At 38.7% G+C, this 27,539-nt stretch overlaps 1 protein-coding gene across 1 annotated transcript; it reads left to right on the plus strand.

The window, feature by feature from the left end:
- The first annotated feature begins 325 nt into the window (after positions 1–325).
- On the plus strand, positions 326–25,573 carry ARGLU1 (arginine and glutamate rich 1). The gene is made up of 4 exons (XM_045772982.2): positions 326–916; positions 8,689–8,914; positions 11,202–11,285; positions 24,733–25,573. Exons 1-4 carry the CDS (start codon positions 570–572, stop codon positions 24,895–24,897), a joined length of 822 nt encoding a protein of 273 aa, XP_045628938.1. The 5' UTR covers positions 326–569; the 3' UTR covers positions 24,898–25,573.
- The last annotated feature ends 1,966 nt before the right edge of the window (positions 25,574–27,539 follow it).

Below are 27,539 nucleotides of genomic sequence, written 5' to 3' on the forward strand. Positions count from 1 at the left end.
CCAAGTCATCCGCTCAGGGTCACTTTGATACAATTTAGGGCTGCCTGAGACAAATCCAGCTCCTAAAAAATAATGCAGTGTCAGTTCCTGAGGAGGCACGATTTCATTCTCACCAAAACGTGACGGGTTCATTCTCATGGCGTTAGCATCTTACCGGAAAGCAGAAGTGCACTAAAGCTAAGGTGAGGACTCCGACTCTTGAGCGTCAGGACGGCGCGGGGAAGGCGGAAGGAGCCGAGAGCCCTCGGAAGCGCTCGCTTCGCCTTCGGCAACCATCGTCAGGGGGCGGGGCTCGCGTAGCGGCGCGTTCCGCGCGGGGCATTGTGGGAAGGGCGGCCGGTGCAGCCGCGGCTGCCATCTTTGCAACTCCTGGCGTTGCGGCCTTGTCGTTGGAGGCGGCTTTCGTGGCGGCCGTCGACCTAAGAGAGCGGTATAAAGTCAGCTGGCTGACAGCTTTCCTTCCCCCGGCCTCGACAGCACGGCCAGCCGGGGTCCGGAGGCGGAAGCTAGGACAGTGGGACGCGCGCAGGGCCCGAGGCCAGCGGTTAGTCACAGCGTCGCCCGGAAGGATGGGCCGGTCTCGGAGCCGGAGCTCGTCCCGCTCCAAACACACGAAGAGCAGCAAACACAACAAGAAGCGGAGCCGGTCGCGGTCGCGGTCCCGGGACAAGGAGCGCGTGCGGAAACGCTCCAAGTCGCGGGAGAGTAAACGGAACCGGCGGCGGGAGTCGCGGTCCCGCTCGCGCTCCACCAACACAGCCGTGTCCCGGCGCGAGCGGGACCGGGAGCGCGCCTCGTCCCCGCCCGACCGCATCGATATCTTCGGGCGCACGGTGAGCAAGCGCAGCAGCCTGGACGAGAAGCAGAAGCGAGAGGAGGAGGAGAAGAAAGCGGAGTTCGAGCGGCAGCGAAAAATGTGAGCGCCCGCGGGGGGAGGGGCGGAGGCTGGGGGGGTGGGGGCTGGCGGGGCTGGGTGGGCCAAGTGAGGAGCGAGGGGCTGGCGGGGCGTGGGGGCGGGTAGAGGGGTCGCGGGAACCCGCCGGAGAGGCTGCAGCCTGGCCGAGTGGAAAGCCTGGGGCAGGACAGACCCACGAGTTGGCTGGGAAGGAAAACAGTGGGGCTTGCGCAGGAAAGGCTTGGAGCGGAGAAAGCGATTTTGGCGCGAGAGAGGAGCAGAGTGCCGGAAGTAGGGGGTGGAGTTGGGAGTAAGGTGGGAGAGCTGCACGGGCCAGTGAGGGCGTGGGATAAGCGAGCCTGAAGATAAGGATAGGGAGCGTTTGCAGGCCCGCTGGTAGAGCCGAAAGGAATTAACTCTTGGGAAGCAAATTGCAGCTGGCCGGAGCATTCTTGTATCAGAGCTTCAGTTTGGGACAGGTCTCGGGAATAAAACACTGTAGGTGGTCCAACAGTAAACCCCCAAATGCATTTTGTTAGTGCATTCCTTTTGTTAAAGATGTCGCGGTTGCGTTTCTTTTTTCGAGCTTGCTCGGTTTTTGTTATTTTGTGAGCTGTAAAAACGCAATGCGAACACTTTAAGCATACAGTATGATGAGTTTTGACACTTGAGTTCACCTGCTTAACCACCATCCCATCAAAACTTACTCCATCTCTTATTTATATTGCTTTATATTTCTTTTTAGCAAACTTAAGTGCAGTCTTCTTACTCGTTTTCCTTTTTAGTGTACTTTTGTTTAGAAGTCGCTTGAATATTTGCTTTTATTTTCGCATTGCTCACATATAGAACTTAATTTAGGGAAAATCAGAGTCACAGTAAGGTTCCCGACTTGAAATACTGTTTGGGTAAAATTATTTCTGTAAGAGTCACCTCTCAAGTATCTCTAGATCCAAGAGTAGGTGCAAATAATTCCAGACTGATGATCTTTTGGTTTTAAAATGTAGTGTTTTGTTTTGGTTTAAGACTATGGCCCTGTGATGCTCTGGGTAGTCATTTCCCAAAGTTAGTTTGCAAACTCTCCCTGTTTTAACCAGCCATTTTCCTCAATTCTTCAGCTCATGTTTAGAAAGTGCACACGAGGCAGGAAAGTTAACTGAATTTAGGATCCTTCTGGGACAGATACATGTGTAGTGAATTTTCTAGGGGTTTAAATTTTCATGTGTTTGGGTTTGTATTATGTAGCAGAATGTGTTTCTGAGAAGCAAAGTTATTAAGAGGCACAGGACTGGAGCACTAACAGTATTACAGAAGAAGCAGTACCAGGAGAGCTGTGCAACCTTTATTTTCCTGTATGTAGACCTATATGTAGAACTGTTGGTGATATACACACACACACACATATAAAAAACAAATACAAGTAACTATTTCACAACAGACCTTGATTATATAGAATCCAGGTGTTTAGGTCTGGAACAAGATCCTTCACTGTAAAAGCGCAGCTTTCAAATATCAACAGATGAGCATTTGAAAGATTACTGAAGACATCTCTGAGATAATTTTTCCATTTGAAAACAGATGTCCAAAGAGAAATGATTTGCCATTCACTCGAAAGCTAAGACTTGTAGGAAAAATGAAAGAAACCTTGGTATGCAAAGAATAATTATAAGTGTTTAGCAAACTACACATGAATAGCAGAGACAAAATCCAGGGATTGCACTAGAAAATTGGGCAGCTGTATAGTTCCAAGTTGACAGAAGCAGCAGACTACCATTAGCATTTATGAAGGGAGGAGGGGGCAGAGCTAGCAGCCCCCTATACACTGAATTCCTCTGTGCCATGCAGTAGGCAGTCCTTAATTTGGTGTAATGTCTTGGAAATAACACAGAGGGAACAGTGGAAAGACTTGGGTTTTGGAGCCATGAAAATTGGCATAAGTAGTTGTAGGTCTACAAGTCTGTTGGTTAGCTTGTTCATTCAACTAATATTTATTGAGCATTTAGTAAGTGCCAGACGCTGTGCTAGGTGCTGTTAATATAAAGATAATCAAGCCCTCTTCGAGAAGCTTAAAGACTTATAAGTAGCTACATACTAATACAGTGTGGTAAATTCAGTGATCATCATGTGACTGTAGAAAGAAAGATCTGGAAAGGTAAGCACCTTAGTTCTCCTAAGGAATGTGGGTGTTAGATAAAGAGAAAATAATAGACTGTCAGGCAAGGTATAGGAAAGTACATGTGGACCAAAGCAGAGTCCCCTCCACCCCTGGCAGAATAAAGGACAGAGTGGGGTGGAATGGCCCCAAAGAGAGGTAGAACAGTGAACATTGACTGGAACATGAAGGTGTATAAGTACTAAAATCGTGGAGTAACTGGGGAGGTAAATAGTGGCTGGGAATCATGAGAAGTGTCTTGTATGCTATATTAAGGAGCTTGGATTTCATCCTAGAAACAGGAAAAGTTTTAAGGAGGTAAACAGCCTGGCCTTTTTTTTCTCCCCCCAAAAACTGCAGAGAATGCTGTATAGGATAGATAACTAGTTCCAGTAAGGCCACACAGGAGTAGGGAGGGGGTGGTTATTGGAATGGGAAAGAGGAACAGATTTAAAAAACATTTAGTGCAAATAAAACTGGATTGGAATATAAGGGAAATAAAACATTAATGTTGGTTCTCATGTTTATATTGTGGCTGTTGCACCTCAGCTGCCAAATGTTAGGTTAACTGTTTGTGTGGCCGACGGTGGTTAAAATGTCAGAAACCGGTGTATAGAGGACAAGGAAAAATCAAGGGGAGCCTCCCTTTGTCACTTCCACAGTGGGCACTGTATTTGGATATGGCGAGTTTATCCAAGGTTGATATGGAAGACTGAAGCCTGCAGGAAATCTTGAGAGTAGATAAAATGACTTAGGAAGAGCATGGAGGCAAAAAAGCAGTTGGTTCACAGGACTGAAAGATTCTTAGGGAATGTTTGTTGGAGGAAGACAAGTGCTTCTTGGAAGCAGAGAAGGGATATCAGAAGAATGCATAGTGTCAGTGTACCTTGAAGAGGTTCAGTGTACCTTGAAGAGGTTCAGTGTAAGATGAGAGACCCTGAGACAGCGGAATAGATTATTCTGTTGGGCGTAACCAATTAGAAAGTTTCTGGTAATATTGAAAACTGCTCATTACAGTTGTGAGGCCTTGAATAAATCACCTGTGAGCTTAATTTTTTTCCTTTTTTTTTTTTTTAAGACTTTATTTATTTATTTGGCAGAGAGAGACAGCCAGCAAGAGAGGGAACACAAGCAGGGGAAGTGGGAGAGGAAGAAGCAGGCTCCCAGCAGAGCAGGGAGCCCGATGTGGGGCTCGATCCCAGAACGCTGGGATCACGCCCTGGGCCTAAGGCAGACGCTTAACGACTGAGCCACCCAGGCGCCTCTTAATTTCTTTTTCCTGAAACAGAGATACAGTTCTTGCTTATTACAAAGATCAGAAATAGTGCATTTGCAGTATCTAGACATACTTGGCCTGTAATGGAATCAGTAAATAATGTTGGGTAATATAATTTATGTACATGCAACCAAATTGAGCCTGGTGACTTTAAAAAGTGATTTTGAGGTATATTAATTTAGTGAAAGGCAGACCTTAACATTAAACCTTTTTTTCCTCATTTTTGAATAGCTAATTCACATGTTTCAAGATTGAGTTCAAAAGTTCTACCTCTCTTCTGTGTACCAGCCATTCATTTTCTTATGTATTGTTTTGAGATGCTTTGTGAATGTTGTATTAACTGTGCATGTTGAAAAAATGGGCAGCTGTAAATGACTTGGAGCAAATCAGGAAATGTTAATGGTATAATAATTTACTGTAGCCTGTGATAGTGTACGTTTGATTATGCTTAGTGTTCAACTGCATGACAGATTGAGAGCCTTCTAAATTAAAGTATCTAAACTGACTGGGATTTATATGAGTGATTCTTAGGATACTTGATGTGCTCATTTTGAGAGCAAAGAGCAGCTTTTATGAGCAAATTCAGTATGTGGAACTGTGTTTTGGGGACGTTAGGGTTTTAAGACAAAGTATTAGGGCGTAAGATCTAACTGATGTTGATAAGAATTTTATGAACTTTTGAAATAACCATTTTGGTAGTTAAATCTTTCTGCATGCTTTGGCCTTACACTTTTGTTCTGGAGAAACAGTGTAGGGAAGTATAGTGCTTAAGATGATTAGCTTTGGAGTCTACCTAGGTCGGAAGTCATCTCAGCAAAATGCAGTGAGCTGGAGCCCAGCTAATAAATTGTTCCTTTGCCTGTGGAACCATCAGAGATGTAATCGATGACATGGTGTATAAAGCTGTTGGCACAGTATTTGGTACCAAGTCAGTACTGAGTTACTGCTGTTTGCTGATGTTACGAAGCACTTCCTAGAAGCAAGCTCCTAGGGTTGAGTTTGTACGTTTAAAAATATTTCTGTATATATTATATTTAAAGTAATTTTGCCAGTAGCTGTATACAAAGTCATACTCTGTGCTATATTGCCTGACCCTTGCTGTTTTAATAGTTGCCGTTTTAAATTGATTGTGGCTAGTGTGTTTAAAATTCCTGTAAGGATGGAGAAAATGGGGCCTAAGGTTATATATACTAGTTCCATTGAAAATGGAAGCTTCACCAGTGGCACAAATTCTTGGTAAGGGAATATATTCAGAGGAGCCTGAGGAAAAGATTACTAAACATCTAGACATCAAGAAAGTGACAACTCCTATGGGGAAAGTTTGAAGGAGTGAATAGGCAGTGACATTAAATGATACGTCTTCTGTGAAGTGCTAATGACCAAAAGTGTTTGTTGTTTTTTTTCCAAGGAAGTTTCAGTGTCTCTTATGAAAGTTAGCCTTATAGCTGCTTTATCATTGATTATGATAACAAATTTGTCATCAGTAAAGACGAGCTCATGTTTAATTCAGTTGTACATGTGGCCATAGTGTTTTTGAATTCAGTGAGGGGAGAGTGGAATTGAAGCCATAACTTTTAAGGGCTGAAACTGAAAAATTTCTGTAAAATTTTTTTTCTGATTACTGAATTAGTAATTTTAACCTTAACTGAGCATAACATCAACAGAAAATTACATTCTTGATAAACTTGGAACAGTTCTGCTGTGGAGCCCTGACTTTGCCTGTCTCCACGTGGGACCCAGCAGAAAGGCTTAATTACTAAAGTCATGATGGTATGTCCTGTGGTTCTTCTAGGAACAAAGGGAGATAAGCAGCCTTGTGAGAAACTTCACTAGGCCATTTCTCATCCTCCCAGTTTCATTTGAGGTTGGGACTTTCCACTTGCCCTCCCCTCTGGGCTATAAAACCGCTGAGCTGTTCTTAGAATTGACTCTAGCAGCAGAGCGGCCCACTGCCTGTGCCTCTGTTGCGTGTCATCTGGCCCCTCTGGTTTGGTGTCCAGGAGTGAGACCAGAGACAGAGCTCACACCATGCTGATCTGGCTTTTGCTGTAAGTAATAAACTGAATTAAGTTATTTAGGCTTATTTTCTCCTTACCAAATCTGTGGAAATGTGGCTCCATTAGCCATTGTGCTACTGCTCTTACTTAAGGACTGCTTGAAAAAACCCTAAATATGTATCAGGTGTCTTCCATCTTTACCAAATTCCTAAGTTGTTTGGCACCTTTTCTACTGAAAAGCAAAACTAAAGCCTTATCCCATTCTTCGCTCTCCTTTTTACTTTATATTGGAAGTTTTAGTTGAAACCGTTTTAACGTTGTCCTTAAGAGTTGCATTGTACCATTTTTGACATTTTAAAATAAAATTTCTTCTTAGGCTTCTTTACATTTACTAATATCGTGAGGACCAACTAGCAATAAGTATGTTTGTGGGGTATGGGGTGCTATAAACTTCTAAAACTTTGTATTATGTAAACTTACTGATGTATTCAAAAGTAGGGAGAATATTGTAACCCTAATAAACCCATCATCCCTGTTCAGCAGTTGTCAGGCTTACTTATTTCAGCTCGTATTTTTCTCTTTGGATGAAGCAGAGAAACAAAATTTTTATATCTGAAATGTAGTTTAATTTCCACTGAAATCACCGCCTGATTTCCTTTAGATAGTTCTGGCAATTCATTTTAGTGTTGGAGTGGATAGCTATTCTCTTTTATTGAGCTGCTATAGATGAAGGCTCCTTGAAACTTCCTTAAACTGTAGTTACTTATTAAGCTTTCGTATCTTTTTAAATAAAAATCACCAATAATTTAGTGTTGGGAGGAAATATTTAAGAAACAAGCAACAGAGTCTTCAGAATGGGTATTGCATATATCTAGAACCTAAAATCGTGCTTTTTCAGGTAGCTACTATCTCCTTGACAGAAAAACAGATTATAAATGCAGAAACTGAAAAGAATCAGAATGTTGGAGATACACTGGTGTTAGTATGGTATCACTGTGAATAATTAACAGGAGTTGAGAATGAAAGCACTTGAGTGGGAATTGAATCAACCCCCCAAAATAGTTTAGTTGAAGTGGATTGGGGTGTTTAAAGGTCACTTAGACACTATAAAGTCTTTACTAAACACGTAAATTGAATGACCAGCTCATACATATTTATGAGTCATCAAAAGATAAAAAGGTTATAGGTTGTATTTAATTTTGTGGGTTGTGAGAAAGTTGAAGCGTTACTAATAATAAATTGGCTTCTTAGGATTTAGATACACGTCCAGAGCCTCTGAATTTATTAATTTAGCACAAATTATTGTCTCAACTAGTGCAGTTCAGTAGAAAATACAATGTGAGCTACATCTGTAATTTAAAATTTTCCAGTAGCCACATTAAAAAGAAACCAGTGAAATTAACTTTAGTGTATTCTCAGTCTTTAAGATGTTGTCATTTTAACGTAACCAAATAAAAATATTTACAAGATTTTTAAATACATTTTCTCTATACTAATCTTCTGTTCAGACGAGGCACATGTAACCAAGAAGCTATCATATTGGGTATCAGTGGTATTAAAATGTGCATGGTTTCCACCATAGTGCCTTGATAAATGTCAGTATTTTCAGTGCAGAATTTCATTTTGAGTAAGTTGGTTTACAATATCTAAATGTGATTAAAATAATTAAAACAGTATCATGCTTCATTGAACTTTTTATTAGAACTGATGATATAATTTCATCCACTTTCCCATCTCCTGAAAAGCTTTTAATTGAAAATCAATTAACCAAAGAAAGAAGAGGTACAGTAAAAGGTGTTAGGGTCAGAACCTAAATTAAGTTGGTCTGTATTTTCAGTAAAAGCTACACTACATTGCCTTAGCAGTGTGAATCTGTTTGAATCTGTATTTATTTTGATTTTGCTGGTGGGGGTGAGAGTGGGGGAAGGGGGTGAACTTTGTCAGTCTGAATTGCTTGCTACATAATGTTTTCTCCTGGCTTTCTGTAGCTGAACCCTTAGACTGAGTGCATTGGCAAATGAGCAGATCCCTACACTTAACAGCTTGTCCTTTCGTTTTAAAGTTGATAACAAAAAAGTAGACTTCTTGTTTCAGATTTACTCTACTATTCCAAAATTAAAACTGTTGAATTAAGCTCTTTGTACATGCATACTAGTCATTTTGTACTTAGAAAGTGATAGGAAACAGAAGTATTTATATTTATTTGAATTTCTGTATCTCTTAATATCTTGGTATCTAATATTTCCTTGAATGTTGCATGAAAATGAATTATAAAATTATAGAATCGGGCTGTATGTTTGACAGATTTATAGTTTGTTTTATTAGGTTTACTTACATTATCTGAGTCATTGTTTTCTCCTTTGTTTGCTAGTCGGCAGCAGGAAATAGAAGAAAAACTCATCGAGGAAGAAACAGCGCGAAGAGTGGAAGAATTAGTGGCAAAAAGGGTGGAGGAAGAATTGGAGAAAAGGAAGGATGAAATTGAGCGAGAAGTTCTCCGAAGGGTGGAGGAAGCCAAGCGCATCATGGAAAAGCAGTTGCTCGAAGAACTCGAGCGACAGAGACAAGCTGAGCTTGCAGCACAAAAAGCCAGAGAGGTAACGCTCGGTCGTTTGGAAAGTAGAGACAGTCCATGGCAAAACTTTCAGTGTTGGGTGTGCCTCCTGCTCAGTTCAGAAAGAGATGGAATACAGACTAATTCCTTTCTCATCTAAACGTAACATTGCTGCGAAAGTTAATTTTTTAGCCTATTCAGAAGTGCTGACTGATATTTAAAAGTTATTTTCATAAAACATATTTAAGGATACTTTTTGATTTAATGGAACTGGCTTACATATTTGAGAAGTGTTTGAAACTTTTGCCATGGCTGCAGGACTTACATTCTTTTTTGGGAGGGTGGAGGGAGACAGGGAGTGGTAAAGGGAAAAGGTTCAAATCCACCTGTGGATATGTATTCTTCTTTTCTGTGTATCATTCTTATTGCCTAGACTGTGAGAGGCTGTTTGCCTTCAGTCAGATTACAAAGAGCAGGGCCTGACATTGAGTGACAGCACCTGCTTTTGATACATAGGTTTTCTTGCTCTTCTTTTTGTCCTTTTATCCCTCACCCCCTACCCCAAATCCTGTTTCAACACAATGGACTAATTCTAGCACTCTGATCATAAGGCCCTCCATTTTCCTAATGTGTTTTAAAGAATCTTTTTAGGAAAAATGTCCAGATTATTCATCCACTTTTTTAGTATTTACTAACAACTCCTTTTTTTCTCTAGAGAGTTATGAAGGAACAGGTTGTCCTTGTCTGGAGTCAAGCTAAACACATGATTTGTTTTATCAGCAGCTGGAGCAGAAGTTGAAAATGTCTTTCTGTGAGACAGTAATTTGCTACTGAAGCTTTATGGCTTATTTGCACTGATTACTCCAGGTTCCTAAAACTTGTTGAAAGTCACTGAAACACTCAAGACAAATTACTTTATGGCCCTGAGTGTCCCTTGATATAGTTTGCATAATGAATATGAATTCCATTCGTGTATGCCATAGAAAATCCTGTAGCTACATTTTCTTGAACTTAAATATTTGACTCAAAATATGTGTCTCGTATCATTGTGAATCTTGGCCTTATTGTGGACAAGTTGGCATCGTATTAAATCTCTCTTATTTTCCAGTAAGCTTAGCCTTTCAAGTGCATTTTCCCTTGTGCTGTCTTTAAGTAGATACACGTGTCTATATTTGGTAGCTATCACAGACTGTGCAATTGATTGTATGAAATTTTATTTATATCAGTGCTTTTAATGAAGATAATTTTGGAGTAATGGTGCTGTCTTGTAGCGAGTTATTAATCATAGGAAGATTTTTTTCTCTTCGTTTGCTTTTTGTTTCATATTAACAATTTTTTTTTACACGGACACAACCCTCTGACAGTCTTTCCAAATATTAAAATCATTTGAATATGTATGCTGTGATCTGAACACTGCCCAAACCATCAAGCAATCTTCATATAGTTTGCATTATAAAATCTCATTAAATTCTCCAATAAAAAATAAATTACAGAATTTTATTTCCGGACCATGCACCCCCTGGATTCCTGAATTTCAGTTCAGACTGTAGATGACAAGATAAGCTGCCTTTAGAAATTGTCAACATCTGAATGTTAAGTCCATTTTCCCCATGGAAGAGCCCTTAGTTCCATGAAGTATGGATTACCATTTGTATTTTTCACTAACAGTAAATGTATTTTTCTTATTAATTGTTTGCCTTAGGAATGATGAATTACATTTTTTGTTCCTTCTTACCATAAACATCTGCATTCCTCAGCTCAGCCTTCCTTGTATGTTGTTTCTTTATAAATGGTTGAGCTGCCGATGCAGGTATTGCCAAGCTAACAGTACAAATCATTTTAAAGAGGAAGCTGGCGCGTATGGCAGCCGAGGAGCACACTCTGCAGGACACTGGACAAGACAGTAAATATTCAACTTTTAATGCTGATTAAAGGAGTATAGGTAAAGAATACGTAGGTATACATAATTGGTGAGACAAATATTCACTTTATTTATATTTTATATATTATTTTTTTAATTTGGTAAATACTATCCAGTTTTGTAGTTGTCCTTGTTGATTTGTGTGATATTAAAGTATTAGTAATAATTGCCAGGAAACTATCATTAGGGAGGGTTTAGTCGGTTGCTGTTTGGACTGGGAGGGATGATTTAAATTTCGTGCTAGAAACAAATTTTAGTGGCTGCACAGTTTATCATTTGTCAGACAGAAGGTAGCTATAAAGCTACCCTCTAAGTCAGATCAAAAAAGTTCAGAGGAAGATTAGTAAATATTTATCAGTAAAAATAAACATTTTATTTTTCTAACATCTTAACATGTCCTCCCCTTTAGGAGGAAGAACGTGCAAAACGTGAGGAGCTAGAGCGAATACTGGAAGAGAATAACCGAAAAATTGCAGAAGCACAAGCCAAACTGGTGTGTATGAAGTGTACCTGAAGAGTATTTTATATTTGCTTTCTGTTTTTTCAGATTTTGTGGAATGATTTTGTGCTCTATGACACATTTCTTAGAGTTTTCAGGGCCCTTTTCAGGGATTTGAGGCAAGAGCAGGAATGGTTGACTAGATTTTAGCGAGTGTCTTCCAGAGGAATCTATTGGGGCAATCCAAAGATTCTACTTATCTAGAGAAAATTCTAAAATCTGCAGTGGCTTAAGACAGGTCTCCTGGGAGAATTGGAGTAACCCGACTCTAAAGCTTTTCTATCTTAACCTCATTTACATTTTTATGCCTAAACAATAACAGCAAAAGTTTGGAAGTATTTAAACTAAAGGCAGCATTTCACTTCCCATTAAGGTATCTTGTTACCTACCAACTACTAGGTAAAGTAGTAGGTAGCATATGCTTGGTAGTAAGTGTACAGACTGAAAAGCTCTTGTCCTCTTCCAAGTTTGTAATCTGGCAAGGAATAGAGACTGAGGTGCTTATGAGCTAGGGATAACAAAAGGTGATGCAGAGCAATTTAAACATTTCAATGAAGAAGCCACTGTAAGAATATTGAGGTAATTTTTTTAAAAATAGAAAAAGAACTAATCTATTTTTTCTTTCGGTTCTGTTTTTTCGTACTTACTGAGTTTTTGGTTTGTTGCTTTGTTTTTAGCACAGACTAGCATTTAAAGTGGAGTAAAGAAGTAGAATAAAAATTTTGGTGTCATAGGGTTTTCCGTTTAAGAGTCTATATTTTGAAGCAGTCTCCATATAATGAAGAAAGCTGGAATTAAAGGACTGAATATTAGGAAGCCAAAAAGCTTAAGGAAGATAGGCTTTGGAGGGAAAAACTTTGTTTTCCCCGTGAAGGTGGCATATAGGAATTCTACTTCAAAGTAAGAATATGTGTCAGAGATGGAAGGAAATTTACGTAGGATGAGTGAGGGATGAGTGCTATTTAGTGCCTAGGAATAGAGACATGACCCTGGAGGGAATCTTGGTTCTGGGCATCTTACAGAAGTTTTGTCTAGTTAGAAATTTATTGAGACTAATGCAGTCATAGGAAGACATTTGCTGCTAAGTCATTACTGTTGAGTGGGGAGGAAAGCAAGTTGTAAGCTCCAGGTAAGTGATTTAGAAAAAAGAAATTCTGTGACTGTTTATAAAGGCACAGAAAAAGATCTGAGTTGGGCTAAGTAATTAATTGACAGTGAATCCAAAGGAGAGTACGGGTGAAGGAGGACCATAAATAATGTGTCCTGTGGTTGAAAAGATAACTTTTTACATAAAGTTAAAACTATGGGGCAGTTAGTTCTAAAGCATGAAGTTTTAAAAGATAGCATACCCCAGAGAAAAGCCAGTACTGGCAATATCCGAAGCAACTTAGTGAGCATGACGCTGTGAATTCTTAGCTAATACTGCTGTCCTGGCTGTTGTAAAATCCATCATGAAAGGGAGAGACTTAATCCTGCTTTCCCAATGAAAAGACCTTAAAAATCTCTTACGGTAGAAAAAGCCCTATGAATGATGATGCACTGTGAATGGCTGAGGAGTCATTATAACATACATCACTACATATTCATCAACTAGTACGTGATAATGCCTTTTTTAGTGATTCTGTATAAGAAGAAAATCTCAGTGCAGGTAGGAGGAAGTAAGATGGAAAGTAAGAACCTTAATTTGAGTTTGGAAGGTTGAGCTTTGAAAGGTATGGATATTTCCAGAAGGGAGGAACGGTATAGTTGGTATTTAAAATGATGAACCAGAATTGCCAAGCAGGTGGAATAGAATTCCTCTTAGAACATGATAAAAGATTGGCTAGCATGGTGAATTCAGTTTTTGGGTCTCCTGGAATGCCAGATTGTGACTTACAGAGCAGAGCTCCTCAACTTGTTAGGCCCTGCCAAGATCCCTTCTGATCCTGGGATAACTGTCTGGGTGCCTAGGGAAACTTGGTTGGGCTCTTTATATTCCTTTTGGCAGCTTTCTTTGTTTACCCACATGGACCTTAAAAATACGACTTTCTGTGTGTCTTTACTGGGAAAGGATTAGCAAGCTTATTCTAGAGCAGTGCTTCTCAAATGGTGGTAATTGCCCAATTTTTGTTCTTGTCTTTTAATCCTAATTTGTCTCAGACTTCTACTTTTGCAAAATATAATTAAGATGAATTACTAGAAAAATGAGGTCAAGAGGCTATAAAAGCTTATAAAACACTTACTCCTGGTTTCTACATATTTTGCTATGGATCCATTACGGTTTGCACACTGTTGCTGATTCAAGGGCCATACTTAGACTGGCACTGTTCTAGAACACTTGAGTTTGATAGATTATACAGTGACACTGTTTTGACTGCATGTTATCAGTAGACTTTAATGAAAAGATATCTTGGAGAAAAGGAATTTGAATTTGAGAATATTTGGTAAGGATTTGGATGTAACTCATTTATTTCCTGTGTATGGTAAAGTTGGAAGTTTAAAAAATTACTGTCCATGTTGGAGAAAATTAATTTTTATTTGGCTCTGTTGGTAGTGAGTAGTATGCTTGCAGGAAAAGTGGAGCATCCTTTGTGTCAGAAAAGACAAGGAAATGTTGCTGCATAAAGATGCCAGGCACATATGGAGATTTCTTTAATTTTTGTTGTCCATTCCTTATCCTCTCAATTTTGAGCAAGTTCTTTTAATCTTTCTTTACATTTATTAGGAAATATTACATGGACTGTATTGAATGTCCCATTAGAAGAATAGATATTTAAGAAAGGAAGGAGGGGAGTATGCTAGTGTTGTAGATAGCATGGGACTTGTCCTGGTTATGTCAGTAGTGGTAGTTTATCTTGTTGCACCAGCAGTTCTGTTTGCTTTATGACATAATAAATATGCTAGAAATGTGGACCAGTTCATTGTATGGAGAGAAGAATGCAGTGCATTCTTTTTTCTAGAAGGCAAGGAAGAAAGGGGCAGTAGCCAAGCTTAACTATTCACATAATCTATATTGAGAAGTTATTACGTGTAAAAAGCAATTTGGAAATAAAAATGGACAAGATGTTAAGTTCTCTTAAAGTATTTAATGTATTAATGGTAGGGACAGGGACAATCCCAAGAAAAGTTAACAAGTAATATGGACGTATTTGGTAGTGGTATGGATGATGTGTGGTAATTGACATAATTGCCCCGTGGTGGCCTGGGAACCTTCCTGGAAGAGACACCCATGAGCCAAGCTTCAGTGGCTAGTTAGGAATTGAAATTACGATGGGGACAGGAGTGTGACGAAATGAAGCCTCGCAAAGGCCTTTAAGGGATTTCGTAGAATTAGAATAAAGGCAAGAGTGTGTAGGTGCTCTGAGGATGGTGGGATGGGCAGTAGTAGCTATAGTAGTAAGCCAGCTTTTTGTGTAGTAAGTTTGTGCGATACGTAATGGTAAATGCTGTTTGAAAGTATACTGAAGACAGGTTGGAAAAGACAGTACCCTGGGGGAAATTTCTTAAAACATCATAACCATGAAAGAATAATATAATGATTTCTTACAAGTCAGTAAAGAAGACCAGCTTCATAATAGAAAAAGAAAAGTGAGAAATGTAAATGAGAATTCACACAAGTAGAATGAAAAGTGCTATAATCAATTCTTGAAAATACATCCCAGTCTCCCAAGTTCTGTAAGAAAACAAAGAAATGACTCCCCCACCCCCTTTTCTTTTTCTGTAATAGTAAATATTAATAGGAAAGACTTTTTTCCCCCCTCAACACCAAGTGTTGGCAAGAATAAGGTATAAAGAGACCTTTTATATGGTGATGGAGGGAGTTTATAATGGCCTATGACCGTTTTAGAAAATAGCACTGAGTCAGTAAATATTAGGAACCTTAAATCTGTTTCTAAGAATTTATCTTGTGAAAACTGAATCAGATACAAATATGGTAATACAGAAAAAAATTCTCACCATATTATCTAGAATAGTGAAAATTCTGTAGGTTTTTAAATGAATTATAACGTGCTTACAGCTGGTTTTTCTGCAGTCTAAAAGTTTTTGGTAATACAGGGGAAACAGCTAAATACAAAACTTACGTATACATTATCCTAATTTGAAAAGTATATTTGCACAGTTTAGTAGATGGAAAAATATGCCAAAATGCTAAAAACAGTTATCTCTAATTGGTAGACTTACTGTAACTTTATACTTTTCTCCAGTTTCAATATTTTATACAACTAAAGAAAGTAAATTTAAACTATACTTTGATGGACTTTTAAGGTAGGTCCTTGTGACAAAAGTTCAGGTTGATTGCAGTAATGACTCTAATAAGGAATGCATTAGCTTAGCCACATGGGCTCTCTTGTATGTGAAATTCTTTTGTTTTTTTAATGTTATTTTATGTTATTTTATTTTATTTATTTATTTGAGAGAGAGAGACTGAGATAGGGACAGAGATAGCAAGACAGAGCATGAGCAAGGAGGAGATGGAGAAGCAGGCCCCCTGTGAGCAGGGAGCCCGATGTAGGACACAATCCCAGGATCCTGGGATCATGACCTGAGCCGAAGGCCGAAGCTTAACCTACTGAGCCACCCAGGTGCCCCTCGAAAGTGAAATTCTTATGAGGTACGCCAGACCAAGGATAGTTTTTGCTCACATTCCAAATTGTTTGTCAAGATACTTGATTTTATCTGTCCAAAAGGAGGCAAAAGAATATTAATCAACAGACAACGTTTGATTTATAACCTCAAACAAGAATTAATTCACATGTGGTTTGGCTTGACTGGACTTGGCCTTTTGGCAAATTGGTTTCTAATTCTGGGTTAGTATTGGCAGTGCACAACTATCTTCAAATATTTGAAAGGCTGTTGTTAATACAATGGAGAAATTTAACTCTTTAAAAAAATGTTAAAAGTGGTACCTAAAACTTTTTTTGCTCCTCTTTTCCATACAGGTTTTTTGTGATGTGTCTGGGAAAAGTCCAGGTATTATTCTGAAATGTTTAAGAATCTCACCCAGAATGGGAAACAGACTAAGAAAAGTGATAGGTATTGCTTGGTCTTAAATGTCCTTCCAAGAGGCTATATCAGTAGAAAAATGACCCACAAATTATCCATTGGTGATTGAAGGTGGTAGTAAAATGGAATGTGGTTAATTTGCGTGTAAATACCTGAACTATAATAAGAGACAATTTCTTTCTTTCTTTTTTTTTTTTTTTTTTTTTTTTTAAGATTTTATTTATTTGAGAGAGAGAGAGACAGACAGTGAAAGAGGGAACACAAGTAGGGGGAGTGGGAGAGGAAGAAGCAGGCTCCCAGCGGAGCAGGGAGCTCGATGCAGGGCTCGATCCCAGGACTCTGGGATCACACCCTGAGCCGAAGGCAGATGCTTAACGACTGAGCCACCCAGGCGCCCCAAGAGACAATTTCTAATAAAATTATAAAAATTACTGCATTATGGTGAAAAGGTAAAATTAATTTTAACTGGGAAAGCTTTGAAGTTGTTTTTTTTTTTTAAGATTTATTTATTTATTTGAGAGAGAGCAAGTGCACAAGCTGGAGGGGCAGTGGGAGAGGGAGAGAATCCCAAACAGACTCCATGCTGAGCACAGAGCCTGATGCAGGGCTCGATCTCATGACCCCAAGAGCATGACCCTAGCCGAAACAAGAGTTGGACGCTTAACTGACTTAGCCACCCAGTGCCCCCGAAGTTTTAAAATACATGCAAATCATAAGTTTGAAATCTGTAGGTGTTTCTGCTCTTTAATATTGAAAATAGTTTTCTCCTTACCCACTTGCCAAACAGGGAGATTTACCATGTTCATCACTCCTTTGAGAAATGAAAAAAATAGTACCATATTCGGAAGTTGATTATATGTGAAATGTATTCCACGTACTTAAGCCAGATCTCACTTTGCAATTAAGAGATATCTCTGGAAAATGCCCGCCTCCCAACAACAAAAAAAACCCTATATATTATATGTCCTGATCTCTGGAACCTGTGAATGTTATCTGATGTGGTCCCAAAAAGGGTCTTTGCAGATATGATTAAGTAAAAGATCTTGGGGTTTTTATCCCAGATTAACCACTACGCCCTAAATACCACTGCATGTATCCTTATAAGAAGGAGGCAGAGGGAAATTTTTTTTTTTAATCACACAACGCACACAGGAGAAGGCTGAAGACAGAGCAGAGAGAGACTTGAAGATTCTGGCCTTGAAGATTGGAGTGATGTGGTCAGAAGACAAGGAATCCTGGCAGCCACCAAGAGCTGCAGCAATAGATTCTCCCCTTGAGCCTCCTCAGGGAGCATGGCCCTGTTGACACTTTGATTTTGGACCAGTGATACGGATTTTGAATTTCTGGCCTCCAGAATAATTTTATGTTGTTTTGAACTACATAGTTTGTGGAAATTTGTTGCCTAAAAATGTAGAAGTGGTTTTGAAGTTGGACAGTTAGAGGTTAGAAGAATTGTGAGGCATGTGATGGAAAATGCCTAGAGTGCTTTAAAAAAGACTGTTGGTAGAAATATGGACTTTAAAGGTGCTTCTGGTTAGGGCTTAGACACAAATGAAGATGTTACTGGAAGCTAGAGGGAAGGAGGTCCTCATTGTGTAGTGGTAGAAAACCCGGGTGAATTGTGCCCTACAGTTGTGTGGAAGGCGGAGCTTGTAAGGGTGAACTTGCATATTGAACTGAAGGTATTTCTAAGTGAGGTGTTGAGTACAGTCTGCTTTCCTCTGGCTGTTTATAGTAAAATTTGAGGAGGTGAATAGAGGAAATAACTGGTAAGTAAAAAGGAATGAGCACTTGATGTTGGGAGAAAATTTCAGCCTATCTAGATTACAAAAGATGCTGAGGTTGGTTATTACTGTTAGAAAAACTCTCTGGAAAGAAGGCCAAGGGTATGGCTGGGCAACCACTTGCTAGGGCTGAAGAGATTGCACATGTGACTCAGGTTCCCACAGCCACTTCAGCAAATGCCAGGAGTAAATGAGATGATCCAGGAAAGATCTGTTGAGGAGCCTCTTGTCTACTGGCCTGCCAGATGTGGGAGACCCACAGTGTTCTCGAGGATGCGGTATCAGCAGAAACACTGCCAGCTTGGACTGAAAAGGACAGAAGGAGGACACAATGATGAAAAGACTCTTCAGACTCCTAACAGACTCCACTCACACAGGAAAAGTGACATGAGAACAGAACAAAGAGAGATTTGAAGATGCTGGTCTCGAAGGTTAGAGCAATACACGTGCAAGCCAGGAAATCCTGGCAGCCATCAGAAGCTTGGAGAGGCAAGGAACAGATTCCCTTCAAGAACCTGCAGAAGGAAGGTGGCCCTTCAGCATCCTGATTTTGTTCTAGTGATAATGATTCGGACTTCTCTGCCTCTGGAATAAATTTCTGTTCTGTTACGGTAGCCAGTCTGTGCTACTTTATTACAGTGGCTACAGGAAACTAATATAATCGGAAAAAGAATGGGCCATTTGTACTAGAGTGAGAGTATATAAATGGAAAGAGCATAGTACTTAGGATAGTTAATATTGATACATTTACACATTGTAAGAAACAGGCAAATTGGCATGGCACCAAATGTAAATGTCAATTAAATATTTTAATTTGAGGGGCACCTGGGTGGCTCAGTTGGTTAAGCTTCTGCCTTCAGCTCAGTTCATGATCCTGGGTTCCTGGGATCAGCCCTGCGTCAGGCTCCCTGAGCAGCAGGGAGCCTTTTTCTCCCTCTCCCCCTGGCTCCCCCTGCTTGTGTGTGTGAGCGCACGTGCACACTTGCACTCTCACTCTTTCTCAAATAAAATCTTTTTAAAAATACTTTAATTTGAAATGAAATGGTGGGGAAGTTATGGAAGCATGTTTAGTCAGTGAGAGGCTTGTTTCCAGCTGATAAGATAAAAAGCTCGTTTAAGGTTATGTTAATGTATTTTGGGCAACAGTTTTTTTAAAACTTCCTGGATGTTAGTGTATTGGCATCGTATGGAGTGGCTTGAAGGACAGAATGTCAACCAGAAACCCACTGAAAGCCGGTGGGAAGGTGGAGCTTGAATTGGTAAGGCAGAAACTAAGGAGAGAATAAACTTGGTGAGTGATAAAGAGAGAAGGAGTACAGAAGGAGAAAGTGGAGGAAAAAGGAAGGGGAGAAAATCTGGTGTAGGAACCAGAGAAGATGTCATCATGCTGACAGCCAAGTGTCAGGGGGCACTTAAGAAAACCTCTACAAAAGGGGATGAATGACCAAGACAAACGAGAACTGACTTGAAAGAAAAGAGAATTTAGGGTATAAAAGATTAAAAGAACCACATCTGGATGAGATCTTTTTTTGTGAAATTTTAGGACATAAATGATAAAATCCTGAAGATATGAGATTGCTCTTTTGGCAGTTTTCCAGAGCAGTCTCTCCAGAGCTCTGGAGGACAGGGATTCTCGTGCCGAGTATCCCACACCAATCTCAATTGTCAGTTCCTCCTTGAAGCTGTTGTGTCCACTTCAGGGAATATGGGATCCCAGGAGATGTTATGCAGTGTTGAAGTTCCAAAAATATATTTAAGATCATAAATATATTTAACAATTGGGCAATTAAATTGAGATGGAAAGGGGCTAGGAAGAGTGGCTGGTGTGGTAGGAATTCTCTTTAGATGGTAACTATAATAATATCCTATAATGACAGTATGTATGTAAGGAGAGTAATTATCAGAATAACCAAGTTGCCATTGGTAGGGATTGCTTTTTTTAATCCTTGTGTGTGATTTTTTTTTTTAACCTTGTACATTAATAACTTTAGAAAATTTTACTGATCTGTAGTTTGCTAAGGGTCCAAATTAATTATATCAGATTTCTTTTTAATATTTTTCATTGCTTACCTAAAGTGGGATATACATTACACTTGTTATAGAAGGGAAGATGAATCAAAGAATTAAAATTATAAATGGCAGAGTGGAGTAGGGTGTGTGTGGGGAAGGTTAAAATGCAGAAATCCACATTTCTGAGTAGTGGCATGATTTCCTAATTGGTAATACTTTTCATTCTTTCCTATCATTTCGGTAATCACTTCTGATAACAGATATTTCTCTTTGTATTTTTAAAATTCTGTAAAATTTTATATATAGTTTAAGTAGAGAGTGGTAGATTTCAGCATCCTTATTTACTGAAAGAAACTGCTGCTAAGGATCACCTTGATGTACCACATTATAGACAGTGTAAGAAGGAAAATGCTTAGAAAAGAGTAATTTTTTTTAAAGATTTATTTTTTTTTTTTGAGAGAGACAGCACAAGCGGGGAGGAGAGGGAGAAGCGGGCTCCCCGCTGGGCAGGGAGCTCGATGCGGGGGGGGGGGGGCAGGGGGGGGCTTGATCCCAGTACCCAGAGATCATGACCTGAGCTGAAGGCAGACGCTTAACTGACTGAGCCTCCCAGGTGCCCCAGAAATGAGTAATTTTAATAAAGGCACTGGGCCCTCTGGGTGAAGGGGGAGCGGGACAAAAGGTACTGGGAGAGTAAATAGGTCCTTCTACTAGAATGGTATATTGCTTTCATGTATTTCATCTCACCAGTCACTTTTTTGGGTGAAGTGCAGAGTTAAAAGCCACCTTTGTGAGGGTTCTAGACTTAATGGCCTCGGAAGGCCCACCCTCATTTCATGGCTCTAGAATTGCGGGTGTTAGCTTTCTCTTGGGCCCCCGTGGTATCCATCATGTAATCCTTGTAGGAGAGCTTAGTGTTGTTCATATGTGTGAATACACATACACACCCCCACCCATTGGAATCGTTCTTTCTTTTGCATACGTTTGAAACAACAGAATAGAGGAGGAGGAGTGGATATTCCGACAAGTGGGGTCATCAGGAAGGAAATGGCATGTCAGACAGGTTGCAGAGGGAAGCTAGGGTTTAGAACTCGTAGCAGATAAGGTGTAGGGTCAAACCTCACAGATGGTTTTTCATCATTTGAGAAGCACTATATTAAAACAGATGGCTTTGGGTTTTGCTCAACTAGTCTGTTTTTGCCCTGTTGTAATTGAATAGCATTTATGCTTCGTTTAAAGCTATAATGGAACGGTACAAATATTTATATGTAAAGACAGGATATTCACTTGCTCACTTGATTTTTTAAAGATCATTTCATTATCAGGTATTTCCAATAGGCACTATATATATGCTTAAGACTAAAGGAGAACCAGAGAAATTACAGCATCCCTTACACACACACGTACTTTTATCTTCTATATGTGTAGACCTAAATGAAATTGAAACTTGCTTTTTCTTTACCCAATCTAAAGTTTAATTTCAGTGCAAAATTAGTATTTCCTGTCTATGAAGGATATGACTTCGCTTTAAAAATCGTGTTTGTTTTTAATTTAGGTAATGTGATCACATCATTCCAATTTAGTTTTTAGAAAAATAAATGATTGTATATCTTTTTTCCCCATCCACTACTTTTCATTGCCATGTTTTTTGTGTTTTTTGGAGTTTAAAATGCGCATTTTGGCAGATAGTCATTATAGTCTTCCCTTTTTGCAGAGAAATAGTATATATACACTATTTGGGACTTTGTTTTTCTTAACAGTGTAACTTGGGGATTTTTCCATTTCAGTATGTAGGGATTCCTATTTTTTGTTGTGTTTTTTTAACTACACAGCATTCTGTTGTATAGATTTTCCAAAGTTTAATAGTCCCACATTGGGGAATATTTGGGTTTTTCCAGTCTTTTGCAAGCTACGTTGCTTTAAAAAACCTTGTTCGATTTTGCATGTATACAAGTGTTATTTATAGGATCTATTCCAGAAAATTCATTTGCTGGGTAAAAGCATTGTGAAGGTAGAGCTTTAGTAAGTAGTGTCGAAGTACTCTTCATGAGATAGTATTGTGTATCTTACTTTGAAATTGGTCAGTATGATAAGGTGAAAAATACTGTGTAATTTTAATTAGATTTCTCTTACGGGTTAGGTTGTGATGTTCAAACCCTTCCCTCTTCAAGTTTCTAATCTGCTTTTCTAAGGGCTGAGTTAGAACAGTAGGGAACAGTGAATCTCAGTATTTATATTAGTAGGGGTTTCCCAGGCACATGGACACATAGTAGATTCTTTACCTTGATTTAATTGCACTTGCCAAACTCTTACCCAAATGTGTGATGATTTGTTAAAACTGGATAAAGTAATTGACATATGAATTCACTAAAGATGATCAAAAGCACTTAAGTCTTTTCTCTTAGAATTATCAGTGGAAGTCTAACCACAAAAGTGGTGGTTTGAAATGGATGTACAGGTAACGTTGCAGTAGGGGAAAGAATGGCATGAGCAAAGGAGAGGAGGAGGCAAGACAGAAACCAAGCATAATTTGAGGAAAAATATATACACAGTGGGAGCCAGATTATAGAAAGTGTTTAATAGTATGCTCATTTGGGAAGTTAGGCCGTATTCTGCACATGGTGGAAGTCACTGGAAGCCTGAGGGCATGTGAGAACAGAGCGATGTCCAAAATGTTGAGACTGGTAGCATTCTGTAGGGTGAATGAGGGGACTGGGAACAAGGAAATTCTGTGAGGTCTCTAAGGGTCGTGGGGCCCTGCACTGGTGTGGTGGCCCTGCATATGGAGCTCCGGATGAGACATCGTAGTGGAAAAGAGCACGAAGGAAGGAATAACCAAGTGGTTGGCTATTTGCTTATGTCATGAAGGACGGAGGAGACAGAAGAAAGCCACAGAATATGGGTGGTGGTAGGGAACGTTGTAGAAAGGGCTGATTTCTTTGGTTATGTATGAGGAATCTGAATCTTGGACATGTTGAATTCTGAAGATACCCAGAAGTCTCCCTGGTGTGTGTCCAGTAGCTACACCTATTAGCCAGCTGTAGCTTAGGAAAAAGGTCTGAGAGGTTTTTTGAAAAATCTATTTCACCTCTCTGTTGGGTTTTCCATCTTGCCTGCCGACCACATTCCCCCTTTGTAAAAAATTCTGATCTTCCTCATCTTTGACCGTTACTTGATTACAATGGATTTGCCCTCCCATCTGTCTTCTACCTTTTTGTCTACACCGCCACCATCTTAAAGTAAAACAGACCTTTTTGTGTTACTTTGGTATTTAAAAGTCAGGGTTTTTTTTAAACATTTTATGTTGCATACCAGAGTCCATCACCTTCCCCATCCTCTGCCATAAAACCCGTAATGCAGTCACATTGAATGTTACTATTTCTGAACAAAAAGCCTATGGGTGGAGACAAACAGGAGTGAACAGGTGGAGAGCCTTAATGTTTTGAATCACCAGTGTTTCGTATTAAGAACATGTGGGAGGGGAGAAAATTTTTAAAAGACCTAAGTTCAAGTGAGCAGAAGAATGAATAAAAGTCATTAAGCATTGTAGTTCTGACCATCTAGAAAATAATTTTAGTAGAATAATGGAGATGGAAGCAATGACTTTAAAATCCGACTTTGGGAATAGGAAAGCATTCAAAGGATGCAGTGACTGTTTTAAATTGAAGGTCAGGTAGTGATTTTCCTGAGATTTAAAAACTCAAGGTTAGAGTAGGTTTTCTCAACCTTGGCCCTATTAACATTTGGGGTTGGATGGATACTTCTTGTGGGGGGGCTGACCTGTGTATTGTAGGGTGCTTAGTAGCATGCCTGCCCTCTGCCCACTGGATGCCAGGAGCCACCCCCTGTTTGTGACAACCAGTATCACCAGCACACATTGTCTAATGTTCCTTGGGGGAGGGGAAGGGAGGGGAAGGGTAAAACTGCACCTGGGTGAGAAATAAGGACATGGGCATGGGGTTTTGGAGAGGCAGAAAAAGAGACTTGAAGAGGACGGAGAATGGCCTGAATTTTTTGGGGAAAGACGGGCAATGTATAGACAGCACAGGAAGGGAGTTGGTTGCATAAGACTGAAGGAGTTGAAGGCTCTGAAGAAGTTAATTACACCAGCATTTTATAGTCAGCGAGGTGAAAAGAGTCTTTAATTTTTTTCTCTCCAGAGAAAGGGGTCCTTAGTATTTCTTGGTTGTATATTGACAGTGTAATGTAGCCCCATTAGGGAGTTTTTCTTACAACTTTTTTTATGTCTTTCTAATGATAAATCTATAGTAATTGGTAGATAACCTGCTCTTTGGATAAATCGATGCCTTGGTTCATTGAAAATCTCTTCATCTGATGCACTGAAGGTTTAGATAAAAATAAGTAATAGGACAAAATCTATACTGATCTTAAAACGTGATTTTAGAAATTTCCATTTTCAAAATGTGTAAGTGCTTGTTTGTAATTTTCGTAAACATTTTTCATAACAAAATCAGAAAATTTAGGCAGAATTAATGAATTCTTTTCTAATTACACAGTGTTTTTTCCTTGATCACTTTTTGGGTGACCTTAGGCAGGTTGTATTCAACGTACTATTGTTTGTAAACTGTCATCTGATCTCCCAGTATTACTAATAGAAGACATGAAATTCATAGAAAGTTTTAATGTTTATTTTTCACTTTCAGGCTGAAGAGCAGTTGAGAATTGTTGAAGAACAAAGAAAGATTCATGAGGAAAGGATGAAACTAGAACAAGAGCGACAACGTCAACAAAAAGAAGAACAAAAAATTATCCTGGGCAAGGGGAAGTCCAGGCCCAAACTGTCCTTCTCACTAAAAACCCAGGATTAAATTGCAAACTCTGAACTTTTTACAAAGAAAAATGGAAAAACTTTGTATGGTAGCTTCATGTTGAAGTGGTTTTTGTTTTTTTGTTTTGTTTTGTTTTGTTTTTTTTTTAATTTGGAAAATCTGGAAAAGTTAGCTTGTTCTAATAGGGGCTATGCTCTGCATTCCTTTTTCCCCCCCTTAACTTCCATTAAGTCAGATCCTTATCAGATCATTATTGTCTTCTAGAAAGTGATCTATTTTTCATCTGTTTAGATTCTGTATTAGTGGTCTGAAGAAGAGCAGATCACTTTGTAAACTGTGGATGGTCTGATAAGGTTTTTACTGACCCATTGACTTCAGAGTTATACTCTGTCTATTACATCATAATGCTGGTTTTGCTGACTTTTTGTTTTTTTATATATTTATAAAAAAAGAAAAAGTTGGAAATTGCATTGGAAGCTCCCAGGGTGTTACTGGACCTATGTGGTGTATTGTTAAACCAGTGTCCTTGTGATACTGTTGCTCTTGGTGTTCCTGATACAGGTAAGGAAACAGTTGGTCAGCTCTGCTACAAAATATATATACAGTTCAGTATTGTCTCTGTTCAGTTTGTTTTTATTTCATTGACAAAATCAAACCAGCATTCCCCATTGTGTAAATAAATGATTTTGCTGAATAAAGTAAAGTCTTAAATTCATATGTTGAAGCAATTTTTTTTAAAGTTCTGTTAAGTCTTAAAGAGGGTGGTTTACTTTTTGATGGTCAACAGTTTAGAAACCCTAGAACTATGCTATATTTCCTCATTTATACTTTTAATGTAGGATTTATATGTACATTAAATATACTCATGAACTAGTATTTAATGGCTATTTTTACAAATACCTAATTTATGCTGCTATGGCAATTAAGACATCAGTATTACCTGTAAGAAAGACTAAGCACCCAGAAGAAGATTTAAATTCTCAATCCTGTGCCTCTGTTTTAGGATATAAGTATATACTACCACAAATTATACTTAATAAAAGACTAGAAAAATACTTCTAAAAATTTATAGGATCTTAGATTATTTTCAAAGTGGGCCATCAGAAAGAACTTAGCTTTATACTTTCACAAAAGGCTAAGGTAGTAAAATCCTCTTCAATGTAGGTACCTGCACGTTTATTTTCAGGACAAACACATTTAAACTTCTTACAAGTTTTTGTTTTGTTTTGTTTCTGCATGTGAAACGTTATGGATGACTCTTATACACTAGACTGCCTCATTTATCTTTACATATGTTTGTTTTAAGTCTACTGGTATTAAAACATTTATTGAAGAAAGTGATATCAGAGAATGTTCTCCAATATTTTTAAGACCATTTGATCACTCTTTCCACGTGAAACATAATGAGATGACTAAATGGTAGATTATTTTCTGTGTGCATGCTAAGAAAAATGCTATTGCTTTAGTTTGAGCTCTGCAGTGAGTCTAATTGTGGTAAGGAACAATACTATCAGTTTAAATATCTTTAAAGGTAGAATTTTAAGTAGGCATGAACCGTAGTGAGAACTGACTTACAAACATGATACCTGTTACTCTAAAACAATCACTTTATTTGCCTAAAGAATATAGGTTGCTTATGAATCTTTTTTTAACCTTTAAATATAGGTTAGCTCTAATTATTTCATGATTTTTTTTTTTTAATGTAACTTTTGGTGCAGATTCATTGTTCTTAGGCTGTGTATTCAAGTTTTGGGAAATGTTTATTTAAAAATTGTTTTGCTCTACAAATGTTATAAACATTGTATCTAAGAGAGTAGCCTGGACTTAATATTTGAAATTAGCTTATGCGTGCCTTTTAATTTTTAAAGAATCTCTTACTGCCACATATGGTGTGAAATCACAGTAAGTTGCTTAGTGACATCGCAGTATCTGCTTGCTGTTGGAGACTCGCATCAGATACAGAAATTGTTCCTGTGCCAGGCTGCAGGAAAGAGGATGTAATTGTTAATAAAATACACCCAATCTTTTCTGTGCTGCAACAATGTGTAGTAATTTGTTTTCTTCATTTGTTTCCACTGCCTTTGTGTACCTATTACAAAAGTTCAAATTCTCTCCCAACTTATTAGCAGTACAGATGTTCCCTATTTATTAAATATGCCTTTTTCACAATTTGTTTTTTAGGTTATTCTTAATGCATTATAGAATTAACTAATGACTTTTGTTTATTTTTATTACAGTATTTAAAATATGTAGTTATTGGATTTTTATTGTGGAGTTTCCAGAATTATCAATTGTATAAACGAAACCTTTAAATTAGCTTGGTGTGAGGACTCTTTAATGCTTGCAAAAAGGGGAAGGGGTTTGTAGCTAAAGATTTACCGCTCCAGTTTCCCTTATGAAGATGTAGCAAAGTAGGCTCTGTCTTCAGTTAACTACGCAGTTATGTAGCTGTGCCTAGCATATGTCTACAGCTCTTTTGTATGGCGACCAGTATTTTAAAATTTTTCAGTGATGTTGCATCTCTTTTTAATTTTCCAGAGTAAAATAAGCATAGGATCCTGGCTTGTAAAACCCCATGTATCATTTCTAATACCTCATTTTATATTAAGCATCCTCCACTTGTCACGTAACTAAAATTTCTCCAAAGCCATTACTATTAACTAGAGCTTCTGATTTCAGTT

This window comes from Ursus americanus, chromosome 10 (assembly GCF_024610735.1).
Source record: "Ursus americanus isolate L20-20 chromosome 10, mUrsAme1.1.p, whole genome shotgun sequence".
NCBI lineage: Eukaryota > Metazoa > Chordata > Mammalia > Carnivora > Ursidae > Ursus > Ursus americanus.

Coding starts and splice junctions, on each gene's coding strand:
- ARGLU1 (XM_045772982.2), top strand. CDS start 570: ATGGGCCGGTCTCGGAGCCGGAGCTCGTCCCGCTCCAAACACACGAAG. Junction 917..8,688: donor TTCGAGCGGCAGCGAAAAAT/GTGAGCGCCCGC, acceptor TTTGTTTGCTAG/TCGGCAGCAGGAAATAGAAG. Junction 11,286..24,732: donor CAGAAGCACAAGCCAAACTG/GTGTGTATGAAG, acceptor TTTCACTTTCAG/GCTGAAGAGCAGTTGAGAAT.